Source organism: Lutjanus erythropterus, chromosome 6 (assembly GCF_056507025.1).
Source record: "Lutjanus erythropterus isolate fLutEry1 chromosome 6, fLutEry1.hap2, whole genome shotgun sequence".
NCBI lineage: Eukaryota > Metazoa > Chordata > Actinopteri > Lutjaniformes > Lutjanidae > Lutjanus > Lutjanus erythropterus.
The window spans coordinates 24,021,470-24,039,841 of NC_139322.1; the positions used below are offsets into that span (position 1 = coordinate 24,021,470).

Below are 18,372 nucleotides of genomic sequence, written 5' to 3' on the forward strand. Positions count from 1 at the left end.
CCAAGATTCTTTCAATCAGGCTGCCATTATTGCAGAGCTGCCAAACAGGCAACGTCTCTCTATTATCGCCATTTTCTTTTGTCTCGCATGTACGTCTTAATCATGGTGTGCTGTAACAGTTCTTTGTGTGTGATACTGAGTAGTGTAAACAGTCAGCGTGCGGCGCCACGTGGTGCCGCGGGGGAGGACAGCCCGCATGTTGTGGCGAGAACCAGATCCAAGGGTACAGATGGAGAACGGATAGACTCCTAGCAGGGGTGGCTCTCCTCACTCACCATGACTGATAGAATCTTTATCGCGCACTTATCACAGCACCATCACCCAAGTACACTAAGAACTGTCCAGTTTGTGCAACCCAGCCCAGAACAGTCAACCTGATTATCAACTATTTGTTTGCCTGTCTTGCTTATTATCTGATTTGACACTTCATCAATCTGCATTTGTCTGTCCACAGCCCATCTGGGTGTACTGGGAGGCTCTGTTCAGCTTCTTGTTGTGGTATTCTCTCCATCTGTCCTGCTGACTGGCCCTTCCATATGGGCCACTGGTCCTGTAATTAACCAAATGGAGTTTTTTTTTTGCAGGAACAGGTTCAGTGATGGGCACTGTCTGTGTTTTTTTTTTTTTGTTAGGATGTGTGATTGTCAAGTCTTGATTGTTAACTCCATGTCTCGGCCTGTGTGTAGGTCTGACCACATGGCGCAGGGTAATTTTTCTCCCATTCTGACACATGGCCCTCTCTGTCTGCCCCTCCCTCTCCCTTGTACCCCTTCTTCCCCCCCTCCCACACCCCTTTTATTTTTCAGAGCAGAGACCAGCAGGAGGGCGTGGACCTGACTTAAAGAAGAGAGTGAAAAAAAAAGGACCAAAGACATCCGAGGCCTCTTGCAAAAAGAAACACAGCCTCACACTGCACAAGTGTGTGTGAGAGGCTGCCCTCTGTGTGCATTTATTGTACGTGTGTGAGAGCAGGTGGGACTTTGATGGGACAGTGAGCAATGCCTCACACGCAGCGACAGCAGGTTGGCAGTAGGGGGCGGTGCTTCTCACGCCTCCTCCCCCTCCTCCTCATCCTCCTCTCCCTCGCCGCCCAGCCCGGCCGAGCAGCTATACACATACCCTCCAACTGTGAGTACAGATTCGTATCGTACCATTCATGACAATGGTGGCTGAACGCTTCCATTAAGTTCAAAGATCTGTTTGTTGTGTTAATTACATTGTTGATTCATCAAAGCACGCTAATAATGATCTTTCATCATGATTAATTAGTGCAAATGAACGGAGTGAACATGTGTTTCTCTTTCAGCAACCTCAATGCTCAGGGTTGAATTGCACTATTATTATGCTCGAAATACTACACTGTCTGAGGTTTCCTTGGTTTGCACTCATCTGTGCCGTTGGTGTGCCTAATTACTTTGTAATTGATCCCCTCATACTGCATTGATTAGTCCCACTATTGATCTGGTTCCCTTGGTGCAAACCAGAATCTGATTGGGGAGTAATTTAATCAACAATTGAGTTATACAACAAAAATCCAGCAAGGTTTTCTCATTTCTACCTCCTCCTGGATGCAATATGTGGGCATTAGAAAAACAGCTGAGCTTGTGGCCCTGCAGGGGAATTGATCTTCATCTCCTCTGTTGCTGCCGGCCTGCCCACAGAGCTCCAGTGGAGGGAGAGAGAATATTGTTTCCACTGCTGCTCCTGTTGTTCTCTCTTTATCTAACACTACTTGCAGTGAGTCACATGCCTTCACCGCCCACGCAGCTATCAAAAGTGTGTGTACAAACAAGCAATCGCACACTCATGGACACACATGTTCTCTCTCTCTCTCTCTCTCTCTCTCACACACACACACACACACACACACACACACACATAGCCAGCCATAAATGCTGATGAGATGCAGTAAATCTCCCAATCGAATCCCAGAAGGGCCGAGGTGACACAGGGGTGAGAGGGCCGAGAAGGATGAAGGCAGGATGATGATGAGGAGGAAGGAGGAGCAGGTCAAAGATGTAAAAGGTCAAGGTGTCCCCTGCCTTTCAATTAGCAAGACTCGGCCATGTCAATAAGAGTCACTGAGGTAGCGTGATCAGTGATTGGGATCAATAAAGGAGATGCCTCAGAATCTGTGTCAAGGAGTCCGGGGTTAAAAGCCACGCCCCATTACAGGAGACATTACACTGCTTTATCATCCATGTATCATAATTGTTGTTCAATTATCAGTGAAACTATCTATCTATCTATCTATCTATCTATCTATCTATCTATCTATCTATCTATCTATCTATCTATCTATCTCTTTTCAGTCTGTTTGTGTATTTAACTTTGTCCTTCTCCTTGTTTATTGTGACTAAAATCTTTTTTTCCCTCATTGCCTTTTCTCTTTGCCACTGCTGTGGACTAACAGACCACACAAGTGATCGTAAGTGCTTTTAACTTTATTGACGTGTTGTCTATCAGTCTTAATGCAGGTGCTGGCAGAGCTTATTGTAAACACTTTCATTATACCAGAGAGGTTATTTTCCTCCGAGCACACAGTAAAAGTCCCGTTGCACTGTGCTGCACTTTAATGAGTCTTTGCATTAGTGTGCATCTGCAGTGTTATGCTTGTGTGTGCGTGTATACATCTGTTATTGTGCATGTGTGTTTGTATGTGTGTTGTATTGTGCACATGCCTTTTTCTATGTGTGCGTGTGTGTGTGTGTGTGTGTGTGTGTGTGTGTGTGTGTGTGTGTGTGTGTGTGTGTGTTTGTTTTAGCCTCATTGGCTCCCACTAGGTAAGATCCCTGTAGGAGCAAAGAGGAGGAAGTGTGAGGAGCTTCTGTCTGCAAGGAGGCAGGAGGGTTGTCAGATCAAAGACACGGGGAAATAAAGAGGAGTTAAAGCACTAAGCACCAGCTCCTCTCCTCCTCCTCTGCCAATAATGGAGCAGCGCCTGCAGCCCCAACTTCAATTTGATCAGCTGAGGAAATGGGCTTATTTCCTCTATCAGTGGGAATACTTTCATTAAATTCCCGCACTCTCCCTATCCGTCTCTTCCCGAATCTCAGCGAATCTACCCCTTGTTTGTTTTTCCCATTCTATCTCTGTCTCCCTTTGCTCTGTTCTCTCTGTTGCTCTGCATGTGCTGCTCCATCTCCCCCATCCTCTCAGCTCTCCTTCCTCTCATCTACCGCATCCCCGCCAGCTCTCCGTCCTTTACCCATTTACCTACATAATATAAATTCATCTCTGTCTTGGGCTCTGTCTCTTTGCCTTAAAGTCAAATTAAAGACTCTACCAACAAGTATCATGCTGTGACCTCTATTCCACTGCAAACAGCCTGTGCATGTAGTTACTGAAGCTCTGTGGAGAAAAAGATTTAAAATTCTGTCCATAAGTATTGAAAACCAGAACATAAAAAACATGACATAGGCCATAAATGATGTGGAGGAATCAAACACGCAGGGTCAATACAGTAGTCGCTCCGAATCCCAGCATGTTGGTTTTTATGAGTCTGTTATCGAGGCTTTGCTTTATGGCTGTTATGGACAGTGGTGACAGAGAAAGAGAAACCTCTTCTGGTGGTCATTACTTTTTTTCCTTCGAAATCCTTGCTTCATTTCCCCACAGACTCATTCCTTCACTCTCACTGTCTCCCAGTCTCGCCGGGAGCACAGTGCGGTATATCTCTTTTACATGAACTCTCCTTTTTACATTATGCTATATCAATTTCCTCTCATCTCAACCCATTTTCTCCTCCTGCTCTCTTACTCTCACTACTTTCCCCGGCCTACATTTCATCTCTACCTCTGGGGAGTCTTTTTAAGTGATATTGACTGAATGTACTTATCAGCAGCTGTTAAAAGCTATGGAAATGAGTGGTATCTCTGGTTTTTCTGTGGTGTTTCCTAAGCCTACCAATATCCGCAGAGATGTGTGTGTTACGATAGGATGATATATATGTGTATGTCACAGGTGGAGTTATTACAGCAACAAGCAGAATGAAAGCAGGTCATGTGAAGACTGCAGCGCTATTCTGAGTGTGTGCATGTATCTCTATCTATTTAAACCATATACAGCAGGTGTGTGACAGCACATGCAGTTTTTCTCAGTCACTTTGGCTTATTTTATTTTAAACAGTCTTTAACATTGTCTGAACTGTAAGTACAATTGTCACATCTGTTTCATGTGACATTAAAAGTCTACTGCATGTCTAAAAAAGACAATAACTAACCTGAAGCATTTCATTCATGCTTCAAACCCTAGTTGTTGTGTCAGTGAATTGACCAATGCCAACAAAATAAAGACTTGTTTTGTCATAGTGTGAGCCATACTGGTCAAAATGTTCAGATGTGTTTTTTTGCGATCACAGTCAAAATGTTTCTTGTTCTACTTTTTTGTCAGCACTAACTGTCTATTGTACTACCCTGGACATGCCCCCAAATATGTTCTGGCCTTCCTAAACAAACAATGCATCTGAATATGCATCTGTGTCTGACAGAATTTGATAAACTCAGAGATCATTTTGCATGTGATGGCTGAAACAATGGAACACTGTTGAGGAGTTGTGACAAGTTTGACATTTTGACAATCAACTCATCAGTTCTGATCAGCAAGCCATGTGTTTTTTTGTGCAAAAGCACATGCAAGTGCTTGAATGAAAGAGAAATTCAAATATGTTGTGAACAACAAGCTAATTGTTCAGAGAGTTGAACTTCTCCAAAAAAGAAGAAGAAGTTGAGCCAAAGCAAATGAGAAAAACTGTAACTGGTATAATGACAACAGTAACTCTCTTTGTCTTGCTTCTGTTTGGCCTTATTGTGTGTTGGCCTTCTGTTGTTATTTTGCCTCCTGTGTATCCTGCACATTCACTTTGTCTGTTAAACATCTTTGTAAACTCTGTTTTTAAAGGTACTATATAAATACAGTTATTATTATTATCATTCTTATTATGATTATGATTAACTCTGTTTTCGGTCCTTGCAGTCAAGAGGCCTCCGATGATCACGACACAGCCGGAGTCTGTCACCGTCTTTAGTGTCGAAGACCTCGTCATGAGCTGTGAAGCCTCCGGCAACCCTTCACCCATGTTAGTCAAACACACACACACACACACACACACAGCCACACAAAGTCATGGAGTCTGAAGCTGCTATATTAGTCATGGAGGAGCCTAGCCACCGGTTATCTTTTTAGACAACTGAGAGCAGTGACCTTCCGTCTCCTTGTTCAGCTGACATCTACATATTAGTGTTACACGAAAGCACAGATTCTCCCAGTCAGAGTTCTCATTTCAACAAGGGATAAATGTCATTAAGCCCCCGAGCAATCTTTTCAGAGTGTCTTAGCTTCTCTGAAGTGGAAAACTGCTCCATTTGCCAAGGAAAAGATGAATATCGCAATTACACAGCACAAGCTTATGAGTCCCACTGGGGCATCTAGTGTAAATTTTGCAGTAACTCATTTGTGTCTTCAAATTCACTGACATGTAAGGACATCCTAAATGTGTTAAAAGCTGGTTTCTTCAAAGGCATGGAAATGATCTGTCTGACTTTGATATCAGAGTGAACACCGTGCTGTTAGTGTTACTGATTTTTCGTTTCTTCGATCAAGTTTCCGATGGACAAAGGATGGCATGGAGTTTGACCCAGGCAGTGACCCAGAGCTGAAGGTGTCTGAGCGCCCTGGCTCATCAGCATTCTACACGCTCAGTAATACCATGGACACCCTGAAGCAGTACCAAGGCAAATATGTCTGCTATGCATCCAACGAGCTGGGGACAGCCGTCTCTAATGAGGCCATACTCAACACTGATGGTAAGAACTCGCTGACAGCTGATTAAGTCTAAAGCAACCACTGACCAGTTAGTGAGAAAGAGTCATTAAAACTGTGGTGGGCAATTTATTTTTGGTGTCATTGGGCAAAGGTTAGATAATAACCTTTAAGCATAATTTAATTCAAATAGTCTGAGAGAAAACTAGACTTTTGCTCAGTTGCTGTCTGAGAGTTGGGGTGAAATAAATAAACACCAGCTGTATGCGGTGGGGCCTCAGCATGCTAAAAGTTGTGATGCATTTATGGTGAAACAGTCCCAGTCCCTGGTTTAGATTATTGATTTTTTAATGTGACTTACAACTGCTAGTGTACCTCTGTAAGAATTTAGAAGAACTTCACTGGAAGGGCGCCCTAGAGGGCGCCTTTTTATGTTTTATCCCCTAGAGAGGCACCCTGTAGGGCACCTTGCCATGTTTTTTCCTCTAGATGGGCATCCTAGAGGGCACTTTAACACAATGTCTTGGACACTGAACCACCTTAGAGGGCGCTGTATCATGCTTTCCTACCATGGGCATCTCAGAGGGCACTTCTGCAGCGTTTTTCCAAGCATGCTTTTGAAAATCTATCCAATGATGGGAGACTTTGGCCAATCAGAGGTCAGAATGATGATTGTTGCATCTCCTTCCAAAAATGTCAGTATTTCACAACCTGGGAATGAGACTCAAAAATCAACCATCTTCCTCCAGAATCGTTACAGCACCTTTAAAATTTGCTGATTAAATGGTTAAATCTCATCCTGCTCAGTGAGTATTTGCCGTAGTCACTTGAGAGACGGATCACAGCGTTTGAAATGGCATCACACTAATCAAACATCCTCTGATATGTTTTCAAACCAGATGCATCACATCAGAGACGCTACATGTTTTTTTATAGATGTCAGCTTCAACGTTAGTGCTGCTGTAAATGCCTTTAAGGTCCAGATTAGAAGCGAGTTGTGTTGTTGTTGGTTTTTTATCAGCAATAACAGAGCGATTTACAAAGCTGGGAGCGGAGCGTATAAACCTTTTCCTTGCCATGCTTTTATAGAGAGCTCATTTGTTAGCAGATGGAGGCTCACACTGAGAGCTCCCGGTACTGCCACCCAGAACATAATTACATGCACTAACATGATAATCTGCATATACTCACGTACGCACACACACGGGCCCCTGGGCAAAAGTAAAGAGCACCTCCGTGTATCCATCCACCTGTGTGACTGGCTCTCTCCTGGGCGACCTCCTTCCTTCACAGTTTCCCTGACAACGGTTTCCCCAGAAACGCTCTTGAGTTGATGTCATGTGAAGCACTCTTCAGTAGCTCCTGTGGGGTTATCTACAATGAGCAGAGGGGAGGAGGGTGGAGGGCAAACACATATGACTCACAAATCACGTCATTTCACTTCTGTAAAAGACAAAAGATAACCTGGTGCTTCCTGTGGACGCTAAACACTTCTCCTCGAAGTTCCTCAGATGGGGAATTATGAATAATACTCCTCATCCACTGCATTGTGAGTTGTCTACTGAAGTGGGTCGCCTCAGGAAATATTGACATGACAAAGTAAATGCAAATACAGGTAGTTGTGTACATGTTTGTATAGAGTGTTTTCACGGCACGTCATCAATGTGGAGCTCGGCCATTTTGGGGGTACTAAATGTAAACAATGCAACCTAATAGTCAATTCATGTGCTTCTCGGATGGTCCAGTTTTTCCAAGTTGGGAAGTCCCTGTTCCAGCTTTGGTGTATTTTCTTGAACTTTTAGGTTTTACGTGGAAAAAACATGGATATCACTAAATCTAGGGCAGGGAATGTTACATGCTGGATCTGTTTCAACCTGGCCTGTTATAAGGGTTAATGCGCAAATCAGTACAATTGGGAAAACAATCAGTGCCAGCCACTGAATAGATATCTACAATATGTTACATTGACCAAGATAATTATGTACAGGACATTTACTGACACTATCTGTACACCTATATACTCAAACAAAATACATATACACAAACAATTTAGGCCATTTTTGATAGATAGACAAAAATCGTTGCCACATTTTATCAATCCATATGTAGCAAATTAATGATTTCTGCTGATGAGGTCTTAATAAATAATTTTCCTAACTAATCTAGGTCAGTTTGTGTGGACAGCTACTAATGAATGCAACCCACTACATTATTACTTATTACATCCACATTACAAATTACACATGAGCAAAGAAATTGCACACAATACAATACATGAATCAATAAAAAGTTATCAAACAAACATTTACTCTTGTTTGCCATGATTATGACATAAACAGACAACAACTCAGCAACTTGCGTAACCAAATTTTCTGACTTTCTGATTTGTTGTTTTCTGACTTGTGACGGTGTTCACATCAACTTTCCCAGTTGGGAACAAATTTTTCAGATTGTTTTGATACCACATGAATGCACGACTTCTGTTTCTGACAACTGTTTCTGATTTCTGTTGCTCAAAAGAGGCAATTCTGGTCAACTAAATATGAGCTTGTAAGAATAACAGATTAGTTTGTTATCAAATGTTTAATAAATTGGTTGAAGAGAGATGTTTTAATTGTTCATATGTTTTTGACAGATCACCAGTTTGTTCCAAAAAGTTGTAGTAGTAGACTGATAGATCCCAAGGCAGCCTTAATGTGGTGAAACCTTCACACAACTAGTTGCAGGTTGTAAAGTCCTTGAAACAAAATTTCTTCTGGCAATGGCTAGCTGCTTTGTTTCATAATAGATGTTCCAGAGAATAGGAAGAGAGAGATCAGTGCATTAATGCATACTGATATGCTGGGGGAGAAAATACAACCAAGACCAATGGATGGATGGAAGGATAAATAAATCAATCAATAGACAAATAAATAAATAAATAAATGGCTCTTTGTTGCCACCTTCTGACATCGATATGAAATTTTAGGTAACAGCTCAGATTCTCATCAAAACTTTGCATTGAAACATAGCTATAACTAAGCTAGCAGTGACATTACCTGCTTACTGCAATGTAAACAAACGTTGCCTCACTCATGTTGGTTTGTTGACCTGACCTGACATGAAGTCTAACAAATATCCCTCTGAAAACTTCATCTTTTGTTTTATTATTTTGTTCATTTTGGTGATAAGCCATTTTCAAGATGAAATCAAACAGTAAAAATCAGTTGAAATGTTTGGAATGGGAAATGTGTTTGATATCATCATGTTATCTGCATTTTGATTGGCTGTTGCATGTAACTTGTCTCACAAAGTTGAGAGTTTTGCAACTGTTGCAGCTGAGTTTCAAGTTTCACGTGTGTTGCAGAGGGCTTCACATCATTCAACTCTATTGCAACTTAGTTACACTTTTGTCTCAACCAACTAAAGTTGCATAAAAGTTTCACCATGTTAAGTCAGCCTGAAAGTCTTAGATATTAAGTTTAACGTCCAAAATGTAAAATCATTTGATCACCTACTTTGGCTTTTACAATACACATTATTGATGAGCTGATAATGTGGCATCCCACCAGCTGTAGGCTCCTACACCTTTGTAACACTTAAGGTTTTCAGCTGTGTATGGGCTCAAAGTATTGCACCCTTTATCCCACCCAAGTCCTTTTCTCTGAGTTGTAGTAGCGTCCTCAGATTTTCCTGAAGCTTCCTGTGGTTTAGACATCCTACAATCATCTTAAATTGAATATTATAACATCATATAATCCATTCTGTTGTTTAAATCCCAGTATCTCCATCATGGCCGTGCGTCCGGGTTGCTGACCAAACCGCGGAGTAGGTGCAAGCACTCTATACCTGTGTGTGAATCCATGCAGACTAACTGGTGATTTTTTTCTCTTTAGCTCCACCGTCCCAGCAGAAAGAGAAAAAGGTCTATGCGAAGGCTGAGGAGGGAAGCAGCATTGTTCTGAAGTGTAACCCCCCGCAGAGCTCTATGGAGCCTATCATTCACTGGATGGACTGGAGTGAGTACATTACCTTTCCATCTCTCTCTTTCCATCACATCCTTCCTGTCTCCTCAATAAATCTGCCACTTAGAACATCCATCCTTCCTTTTATCACATCATGAAAGAGAGTTGTAGTTGATTTCTCGTACAGTATTATCTTTTTCCTTCTTCAATGTCCAGAATATCCTTTCATGCATTTATCTGCCCCTGAATGTTTTTTTTTAAAGTGTCTTCAGTACCTTTTGTGGACTGAGTAAGACTGTTATTACCCCTGCTCTCTGATGTCTCTTTATCATCATTTTTCTATTTCTCTCATCCCATTGTATCTCTATGCTCCCTCTTATATTTTATCTCACTATTTTATTCCATTGTTAAGCTCCTCTTTCTCTCTCCCTTGTTCCTCATTTTGCGCTGCCTCTATCTGTCATCGTTTTCTCTCTCAATTCCTCTCTCTGTCTCGCTCGCTACAGAGCTTCACCATATCCAGCTGAGTGAGCGGGTGGTGGTGGGGAAGGATGGCAACCTATACTTCGCTCATTTGACCCCTGAAGACAGCAGGGACGACTACACCTGCAATGTCCAGTACCTGGCTACACGTACCATTCTGGCAAAGGAACCCATCACTCTCACCGTCAACCCATGTGAGTTTTGCTCTGAATCAACTAAAATGAACTGATCTGACCTGAACTAAGACTTTTTTATTCAGATTTTAAAACTAGAAGTGTGGTTAGCTTAGTGACCTCTATGAATAATGGTACTACCATATCAGTAACATAAACATTATAGGTGTATAACACTGCATTATAACTCAACACAATATGCAATAAATGTCACCACCCTTTTTATAGATTATTACATATTTTGGTGGTTATTACAAAATAACAGGATATGCGCTTTTTGATTAAAAAAAAAATTATATTTTGCATTCAGACTGCTGGGAGAGCTGTAAAGGTGACTCATATTAACATCTTAAGTTAGCAAATTTTAGCAAAACGCAAGATAACTAGCTGCCTAGTCTACATCAGTCATTAGCCAACTAGTCAGCTAGCATTAGCTAGCTAGTTAGCTAGCTTTTGCTAACATTAGCTAACTTAAGATTTAACCCTCTATGTTGGTTTTACAGGAAAAGAGGAAAGTTGACCGAGGTACCAAATTTGCACAACTGTTGGAGCATAGAGCAAAAAGGGGTGGGACTTAAAAATATAACATGTTGTTAAAGATATAACATGTATGCAAATGAAGAAATCCATTTTGGTTGGTTATTACATTATTCACTGTATTACTATATTTTCCTCATAAATAAAGTGCAGCTCCCACATTTTGTTATAAACATTGCAATATATAACAATTCAGCATTGTGGAGAAATGTCTTACATATTGCATTCAAGCTTTTCATTATAAAATCCAGCAGATTGTTAAAAAACACTGGTGTTATTATGAAATGAAAACATATCACATTTTGTGGAGCTTTTACTTAATAGTGTTTTATTAAGGTGTCCTTTTCTAAAAATTTAATTCAATTGGAGGTGCAGGACAGTAGGAATCCACATGCATTATAATGTGAATGTCATACAAGACGGTCCCACTTCTCTTCGTGTATTCTTAAATAAAACAGACTCACTTGAATTACAAAAATATTTTTTCTCTCTTATACCTCTAGTGGTATCAAGACAAGCAGATAGGTTTGGGTTTCAAGATGTCTGCCTCTAAGATTTCTGCTGCCATCTCACTGACAAATTGCATTTTAAAAATTCAGCAGCTACATCTCTTTCCACACTTGACTGAACACGCTGTCAACAGTTTTTAAAGAACAATTTCTTTGGGCTACAACACTTTTAATGAAAAGTTAAAGCAGGCAGCAGCACAGTGAGGCTGTACTTCACACAGTGGTGATTAGAGTTAAATGCCAATAATGGCATGATAACTAGGGCTGTACAAATGTCATTTTTTTATATTCAAAGCTTCCATTGAGGTTTTGAATTAAGCTTCCAGTGTCTGTCATTATACTTTATGGCGTCATCACCCTAAAAAAACTTGAACAACAATTTGAATTAAGTGATATGTTATTTTCTTTTTTGTAAGGACTTAAAGAATGCAAGGATGAGAAGGATTTGTCGGTTGCTGCTTGTTAACACACCATTCAAAGTTGGCTAGGGAGAGAATGAATGAAGGGAAATGTTATTTTCTGATTGTTTCATGACGATTGCATTCTGAAGCCCAAATGAACACAGTCACACAACTGAGGATTTTGTTTGAATGCACCCAAAGCGCTTCATCCTGTCCGTTGTCTCTCTGCTCTGTCCCGCCTGCAGTAAAACAAACACAAACCTCCAGCTCTTTAGACATCAATGACAGACAGAGCAGAGGAGAGAGACAGGGACAGTGATGAAAACTGGTTGCTATGTCTTTATCGAGATTATAGAGCAGCATGGGAATATGGATTTTGAATTTGAACATCAAGGTTATGAACGAAGCTTTGAACTATTCTGTACATCAGTAGTGCTAACATATTTCTGTTTAGCATGTATACTGCTTACCATCTTTAGAGTGTTAGCATGGTAATGTGCTAATTTGCACAGAACGCAAAATACAGCTGAGGCTGATGGGAACGCAATTAATTTGCAGGTATTTGATCACAAACAGATAAAGATTTTGACTTGATGGTGGAATTAGATGAAACGACTAGAGTTGATGTAATTATTTCTGAGGTGAAGGTTTGTTGGTACCAGATTTCACTGCAATTCATCCGATGGCTGTTTGAAGATTTCTCCCAAAACTACAAATATCAGTGCCATGGTGGTGCTACAGGAAAAGTCAGAGAATTTCAAAAGTCATTAAGATTCACTGTGTGTGAAACACACATGTATGTACTGGATTTCATGGTAATCCATTTAAAATGTTGTAGAGATATTTCAGTCTATAGCAAAGTGGTGGATAGATTAAAATCCTTAGAGCCGTGCTGCCAGATAGATGATTTGTGTAAAGTGGGTGAACCAAACCTTTAAGATCAAGTTTGCATTGTCTTTAATAAATGCATTTAGTTTTGTAAAGCACATTAATTTTGAAAGATAGCCTGTACAAACTCATTCATTCATTCAGTTTTTATTTATGCTGGAGAGATCATTTAGGGCCGACCGTCATTTACAATGACAGTGAGTCAATTATAGAAGCAAGAAACAAAAAACAAAAACAACAAAGAGACATGCTGACAGAGAAAAAAAAATGCTACAATTAGCTAATAAAATTGTTTAAACCATCCATTTAGGGAAGTTAATTTGATGTATAAGTTTAGATAAATTACAATATAAATTAAAGTACAGTTATGTCAAAAAGCTATAAAATTTACAAATGAAGTAGTTAGTTCAATAGATAAAGTAAATAAACATGTAAAATAAAATACAGTTATGTGAAACAGTTACAAGCAGAGGTTGAAAGGATAAAATCAAATTTCCAAAATTTCCAAAAGGTATTAAGTGTGTTAATTTTAAGAAGGTGCTGTATAATGTCCCTGTGCCTTCAGGTGCACTAAAATTAAAAGCAGTCAAATGTGTTACAGTGAAATTCTGTGTATCAAATTGGCACATGCATGTGATAAATAGTCAGCATGACAATATGTTGAGAGCCACTGTGGCCCCATAGTTAAACCAAAGTCAACTTAGCCCCATGTGGTGGCATCTTGTGCTGACTGAAGCGGCATCGTATCCAGTTGATGGTCCCAGAGCCGGCAGGGGGCCCGTCACCTCCTCAGTCCAGTGGTAATGAGATGCATCTCACACTGCGATGTGGTCCCCAGCATCTGTGGCCCAACTAGAGGTCAGAAAGATGAGCACATGTTAACATGAGACCTCTCTGTATGTGTGAGTGTATGTTAGAAAGGAAAAGTCTTCTCCACATGATTCCACACTACGCATCTGTGTGTGTTTATGTGTGTGTCCGAGTCTTTACAGTGGCTGCTGTGTCAGCAGCTCAGCAATTTGAAAATTATCCATACATATGTATGAATCTTTGTGTTTCCGTTTCTCTTTCTCCAGCCAACTCTGTACTGCGGAACAGGAGGCCCCACATGATGAGACCTACTGGAGCCCGCAGCACTTACCACGCCCTCAGGGGCCAGACTGTTGAGCTTGAGTGCATCGTCCATGGCCTGTGAGTCTGTTTCTGCCCCCATCAATCAGAAATCTTGAGCCACTCCTTTTAATCAATCTTACCTGCCTCTCAATCCATCTCTCTCCCCTCCTCCTACCTCCCTCTTTATTACATCATCCATCTTTTGCTGTTGCCTCTTGTTGCCCTCTCATTTTAATGCATTTCTTCTCTTTTCTCTTTCTCTCTCTGCCTGCCTTCTTCAATTTATGCCTCACTTTCAAAAAACTTTCTTCTCCTATTCCCATTCCTGCGTTCCTTCTTCCCCTTTCTCCTCCTCTTCAGTCCAACTCCCCAAGTGACATGGCTGAGAAAGGACGGTGAGCTGTCAGAATCTCGGACCGTTAAAGAAATGTTCAACCGCCGCCTGCGCTTTACTAATATCTCAGAGAGTGACGGGGGCGAGTACCAGTGTATAGCTGAGAACACCCAAGGGAAGATCACACACACCTACACTTTGAATGTGGAAGGTATGTATCTATATGCTAAATTTCATATGAAATAAGGATGATTTGAGCATGTGATTTTTCAAAAACTGGTAAATTATTACCTGGTTTAAGACGTACTCAAACAATATAGGATTGCACTTTCATAAAGTTAAGGCACTTGCAAAAGTCAGATGACAAAACATTAATATGAAAGGATGTCACAGAGCAAGAGATACCTGACCTTTAGTTACTAGTATGAATCAAACTCATGCACTTCCTATCATGAAGCCGAAAGCATCTTTTGTTAAGAGGTAACTTCAGTATTTTTCAACCTGGACACTGTTTTCCCATGTTTTTGTGTCTAAGTGACTAATGAAATTGTGCCAGTATTGAACAAGAACACTGCAGCCATCTGCCATGACATGGGTTGCATTGTAATCCTTATGGGCACCTGTGCACTGTTGATGTTCACTCACAGTGCTTGTTTTTGCCACTAACAGACTCAGACAACATTATGGAAGGGATCCCTGCAGAGACAGACCTTTTTTAGAGAGTAAGATGTATTTTGTTTAAGCAGAAACAGGTGGACTGTCTGTGCAAAATCACACACATTTTCAAACTCATCAGAAACCAAATTAACGTCAGCAAAACATCCTGGCTCGTCTTTCCACTGCTTCAACAATCACCACCTCTGGTTTGTTTGAAATAAACCCTTTATTCACTGAGATAGAAGTGAAAATATCAGGAGAGGAATGAGAGGGAGGTCCTACATCAGAGAAAAAGTAGGGAGAAGTGGCGTGTAGAGACAAGATATTTTCACATCCAACTCAACCAAACCAGAGTTGGTGATTGTGGGAGCAGTGGAAATATGAACAAATATGTTTCTGGTGAGTTTTTCACTTAGATGCAAAAAACATGGGAAAACAGGGTTGAAAAATACCAAGGTTACCCTTTAAAATTCACATCTAAAGCTTTAGAAACATGTCTTGTAATAGATGTTATTTCATTTTGACAAACAGGGGATGACTGTCATAACCTGAGTAGTACTCCCTGTGATCAGTAAATAGATCTAAACATCTAAAACTGATGGGGTGCCCTTTAACTTAACTTAACAGACCAGTTTAGTGATCAGTTGCTTTGTTTTTAAGACTCTGACAATTTACAATGTGTGACCTATCAATCTCAACTCATCGGTCTCCCTGAGTACTGTCTCGTGTAAAGGTTTGGTATCGTTTAACTTCAGAATGTAAAGTTGTGTTTGCACTGTATGTAATTAATACATTCTGTCTCTCGTAGCGGCTCCCTACTGGACCAGTGAGCCGGTCAGTCAGTTATATGCCCCAGGTGAGACTGTAAAGCTAGACTGCCAGGCCGACGGCATCCCCACTCCAGTCATCAGATGGACCATGAACGGGATCCCCCTCTCAGGTCGGTGTACGGACCCACCTGCAAATACAAACATCAACACACAACCTCGAACACTGTGTGTGTTGATCATGTGTGATGGGTGTGTGTGTGTGTGTGTATGTTTTATTTTAATTAACTGTTTATATTGTCTTTTTGACCACATAAAGTGACATAGGACAGTACATACAAATATCTATACCTATACATGCACACATATGTACAGAAAAAGTACTGTAACACTAATAATGTAAAACAGAATAAAATAAATTAAGGGTGTAAGAGTAAGAAAGGGATAAAAAGAGGACAAAATTATGGGGTTGGAGGGTTGAGGTGGTGATGGGGGTGTTAAAATAATCTCTAAAAAAAATCTAGATAAATACACACACATTTGTTCTCTGGATTATAGTTGTCTAATATTTTTAATATGCAATACAGTCTTTTTTTTTTTTTTAACAGAAACTGACAAGGACTCCAGACGTACTCTGACACAGGGCAGGTCACTGATCCTAAAGGATGTCAACTCTGGAGACACTGCCATCTACCAGTGCCAGGCCTCCAACAAGCATGGAACCATCCTCACTAACACCAACGTCTATGTCATAGGTAAATGTTTACTTTGTACCTGTCACAAATTTAACAAGAACTTTGTGTGTGTGTGTGTATGTGTGTGTCTCATTTCTCTTTGTGTGTGTTGCTTCAGAGCTGCCTCCACAGATCCTTACTGAGGATGGGAATACGTACACATTTACAGAGAGCAGTAAGGCTACACTGGAGTGCGAAACCTTTGGCTCTCCCAAGCCTAAAGTTACATGGTGAGGCACATGACCACCTTATTCTGTTCTGTTGTGCAGTGTGCAAACTATACCATGGCTTATGGGGGGATCACTTTTTTTTACAGGTATAAAGTATAATAATGATAGTCAGTTACTGACCGCATCTAACTTCCACATAAGTACCAGAACCAAACATTACAGTTCAGTGTCTAATTTGATATATGATATCTGTAAACTGACTACAAAACAGATAAATGAATAGGCCAAATGGTAATTCAGCAAACAGACTGAGCAGGACTAAGACAATTTGTTTTGGGTTTTTTTTTTTCAATATACTCAGTGAAACTTATGATATTGTGCCACCACACTTCCATCCCGCCAGAGTAGCATGCACACATTAAAGTGAATTAGTGATGGAATACATTCATGCATGAATAACACATCAGTAATATCCAATTTTACATATGATTCGTGATGATAAAGATACAGAAAAGCAGACATGCATGGGACAAATGGCATTTGTCAGTATTTGAGAGACCCTACAAAATTTCAGAAATCATGTTTAATAAGCTTGTAATATTGTGTTGTATTGTGTATTCTAGTGCATTGTCTAGCAGATTAAAACATTTCACAGAGGTGATATTTTTGTGTAGGTAGCTCTTCATATGCATAAATTAACAGCCAAATGCTGTTACATCTGGGCTGTGACTGTGTGGTGGGTATCCAACCAGGCTTTGTTCTTTCTGGTGAAATAGGCAAAGCTGCAATTCATCAGCACCTGTAGTAGCTGAAAAGGTTTATTTATAACTTTGCCAAGTTTCTAATGTGTGTTTTTCTTTTCCAGGGAGAACGACAGAATCTCCAACCTTCTGGCAGATCCCAGAGTTAACCTGCTCACCAATGGGATGCTGGAGATCTCTAATATCACCCACAAGGACGAGGGCACCTACACCTGCTCTGTGCAGAACAGCAGCTTGTCTGTCAGCGCCGAGCTGGAAGTGCTCAGTGAGTGAGACAGGGTGTCCCTTAGCAGCTGATGTTATTTGCACCTCATGTAGCTCATCTCAGCAGCATTGTCTGTCTCCTTGCTCTCTCCTCCAGACAGGACAGTGATCACGTCACCTCCTCAGGCTCTGAAGGTGCAGCCTGGAAACACAGCAATCTTCACGTGTTTGTCCCTCGTTGACCCCAAACTCGGCTCTCCACAAATTCAGTGGAGGAAGAACAATCAGAAGCTCACTGAGTCCCACAGTGATGAAAAGTAAGACTAAATTCTTTCCACATTAGAGCACTGACATTAACGAGGATAATGTTAGAAATGACTGACAAGAAGATTATTTTACATTATATATATATATATATTATATACATGGGATATAATATATAGGACGGCACGGTGGTGCAGTGGTTAGCACTGCCGCCTCACAGCAAGAAGGTCCTGACTTCAAATCCCCCAGCTGGCTGTGCGGACTTTGCATGTTCTCCCCGTGTCTGCGTGGGTTGTCTCTGGGTTCTCCGGCTTCCTCCCACAGTCCAAAGACATGCATGCTAGGTTAATTGGTGACTCTAAATTTGCCATAGGTGCGAATGTGAGTGTGAGTGGTTGTCTGTCTCTATGTGTCAGCCCTGCGATGAACTGGTGACTTGTCCAGGGTGAACCCCGCCTCTCGCCCAATGTCAGCTGGGATAGGCTCCAGCCCCCCGCAACCCTTCGGGAATAAGCGGTTACAGAAAATGGATGGATGGATATAATATATACATATATTATTCACATGTATACTATACAGTTATCCTTAATTATCCCTAATATAAATGTCATTTTTAGATGGATGGATAGATGTTTGGTTAGATAGATTTCTGTGCATTACAATTTTTTTTTTT

At 40.8% G+C, this 18,372-nt stretch overlaps 1 protein-coding gene across 2 annotated transcripts in view; it reads left to right on the forward strand.

Annotated features, from left to right (window-relative positions):
• Positions 1-924: 924 nt before the first annotated feature.
• l1cama (L1 cell adhesion molecule, paralog a) overlaps positions 925-18,372 on the forward strand; it is a 33,321-nt gene continuing 15,873 nt past the window's right edge. The window contains exons 1-13 of one of the 2 annotated variants that reach the window (XM_084721279.1): positions 925-1,128; positions 2,414-2,428; positions 4,975-5,077; positions 5,602-5,804; positions 9,636-9,758; positions 10,211-10,381; positions 13,772-13,886; positions 14,169-14,353; positions 15,608-15,739; positions 16,175-16,321; positions 16,419-16,530; positions 17,336-17,496; positions 17,593-17,752. In XM_084721279.1, the coding sequence (XP_084577405.1) occupies positions 999-1,128; positions 2,414-2,428; positions 4,975-5,077; positions 5,602-5,804; positions 9,636-9,758; positions 10,211-10,381; positions 13,772-13,886; positions 14,169-14,353; positions 15,608-15,739; positions 16,175-16,321; positions 16,419-16,530; positions 17,336-17,496; positions 17,593-17,752 (1,757 nt within the window). In that variant the 5' untranslated portion in view covers positions 925-998. The remainder of the gene's footprint in view (positions 1,129-2,413; positions 2,429-4,974; positions 5,078-5,601; positions 5,805-9,635; positions 9,759-10,210; positions 10,382-13,771; positions 13,887-14,168; positions 14,354-15,607; positions 15,740-16,174; positions 16,322-16,418; positions 16,531-17,335; positions 17,497-17,592; positions 17,753-18,372) is intronic. The other variant, XM_084721280.1, reaches the window with a different exon arrangement.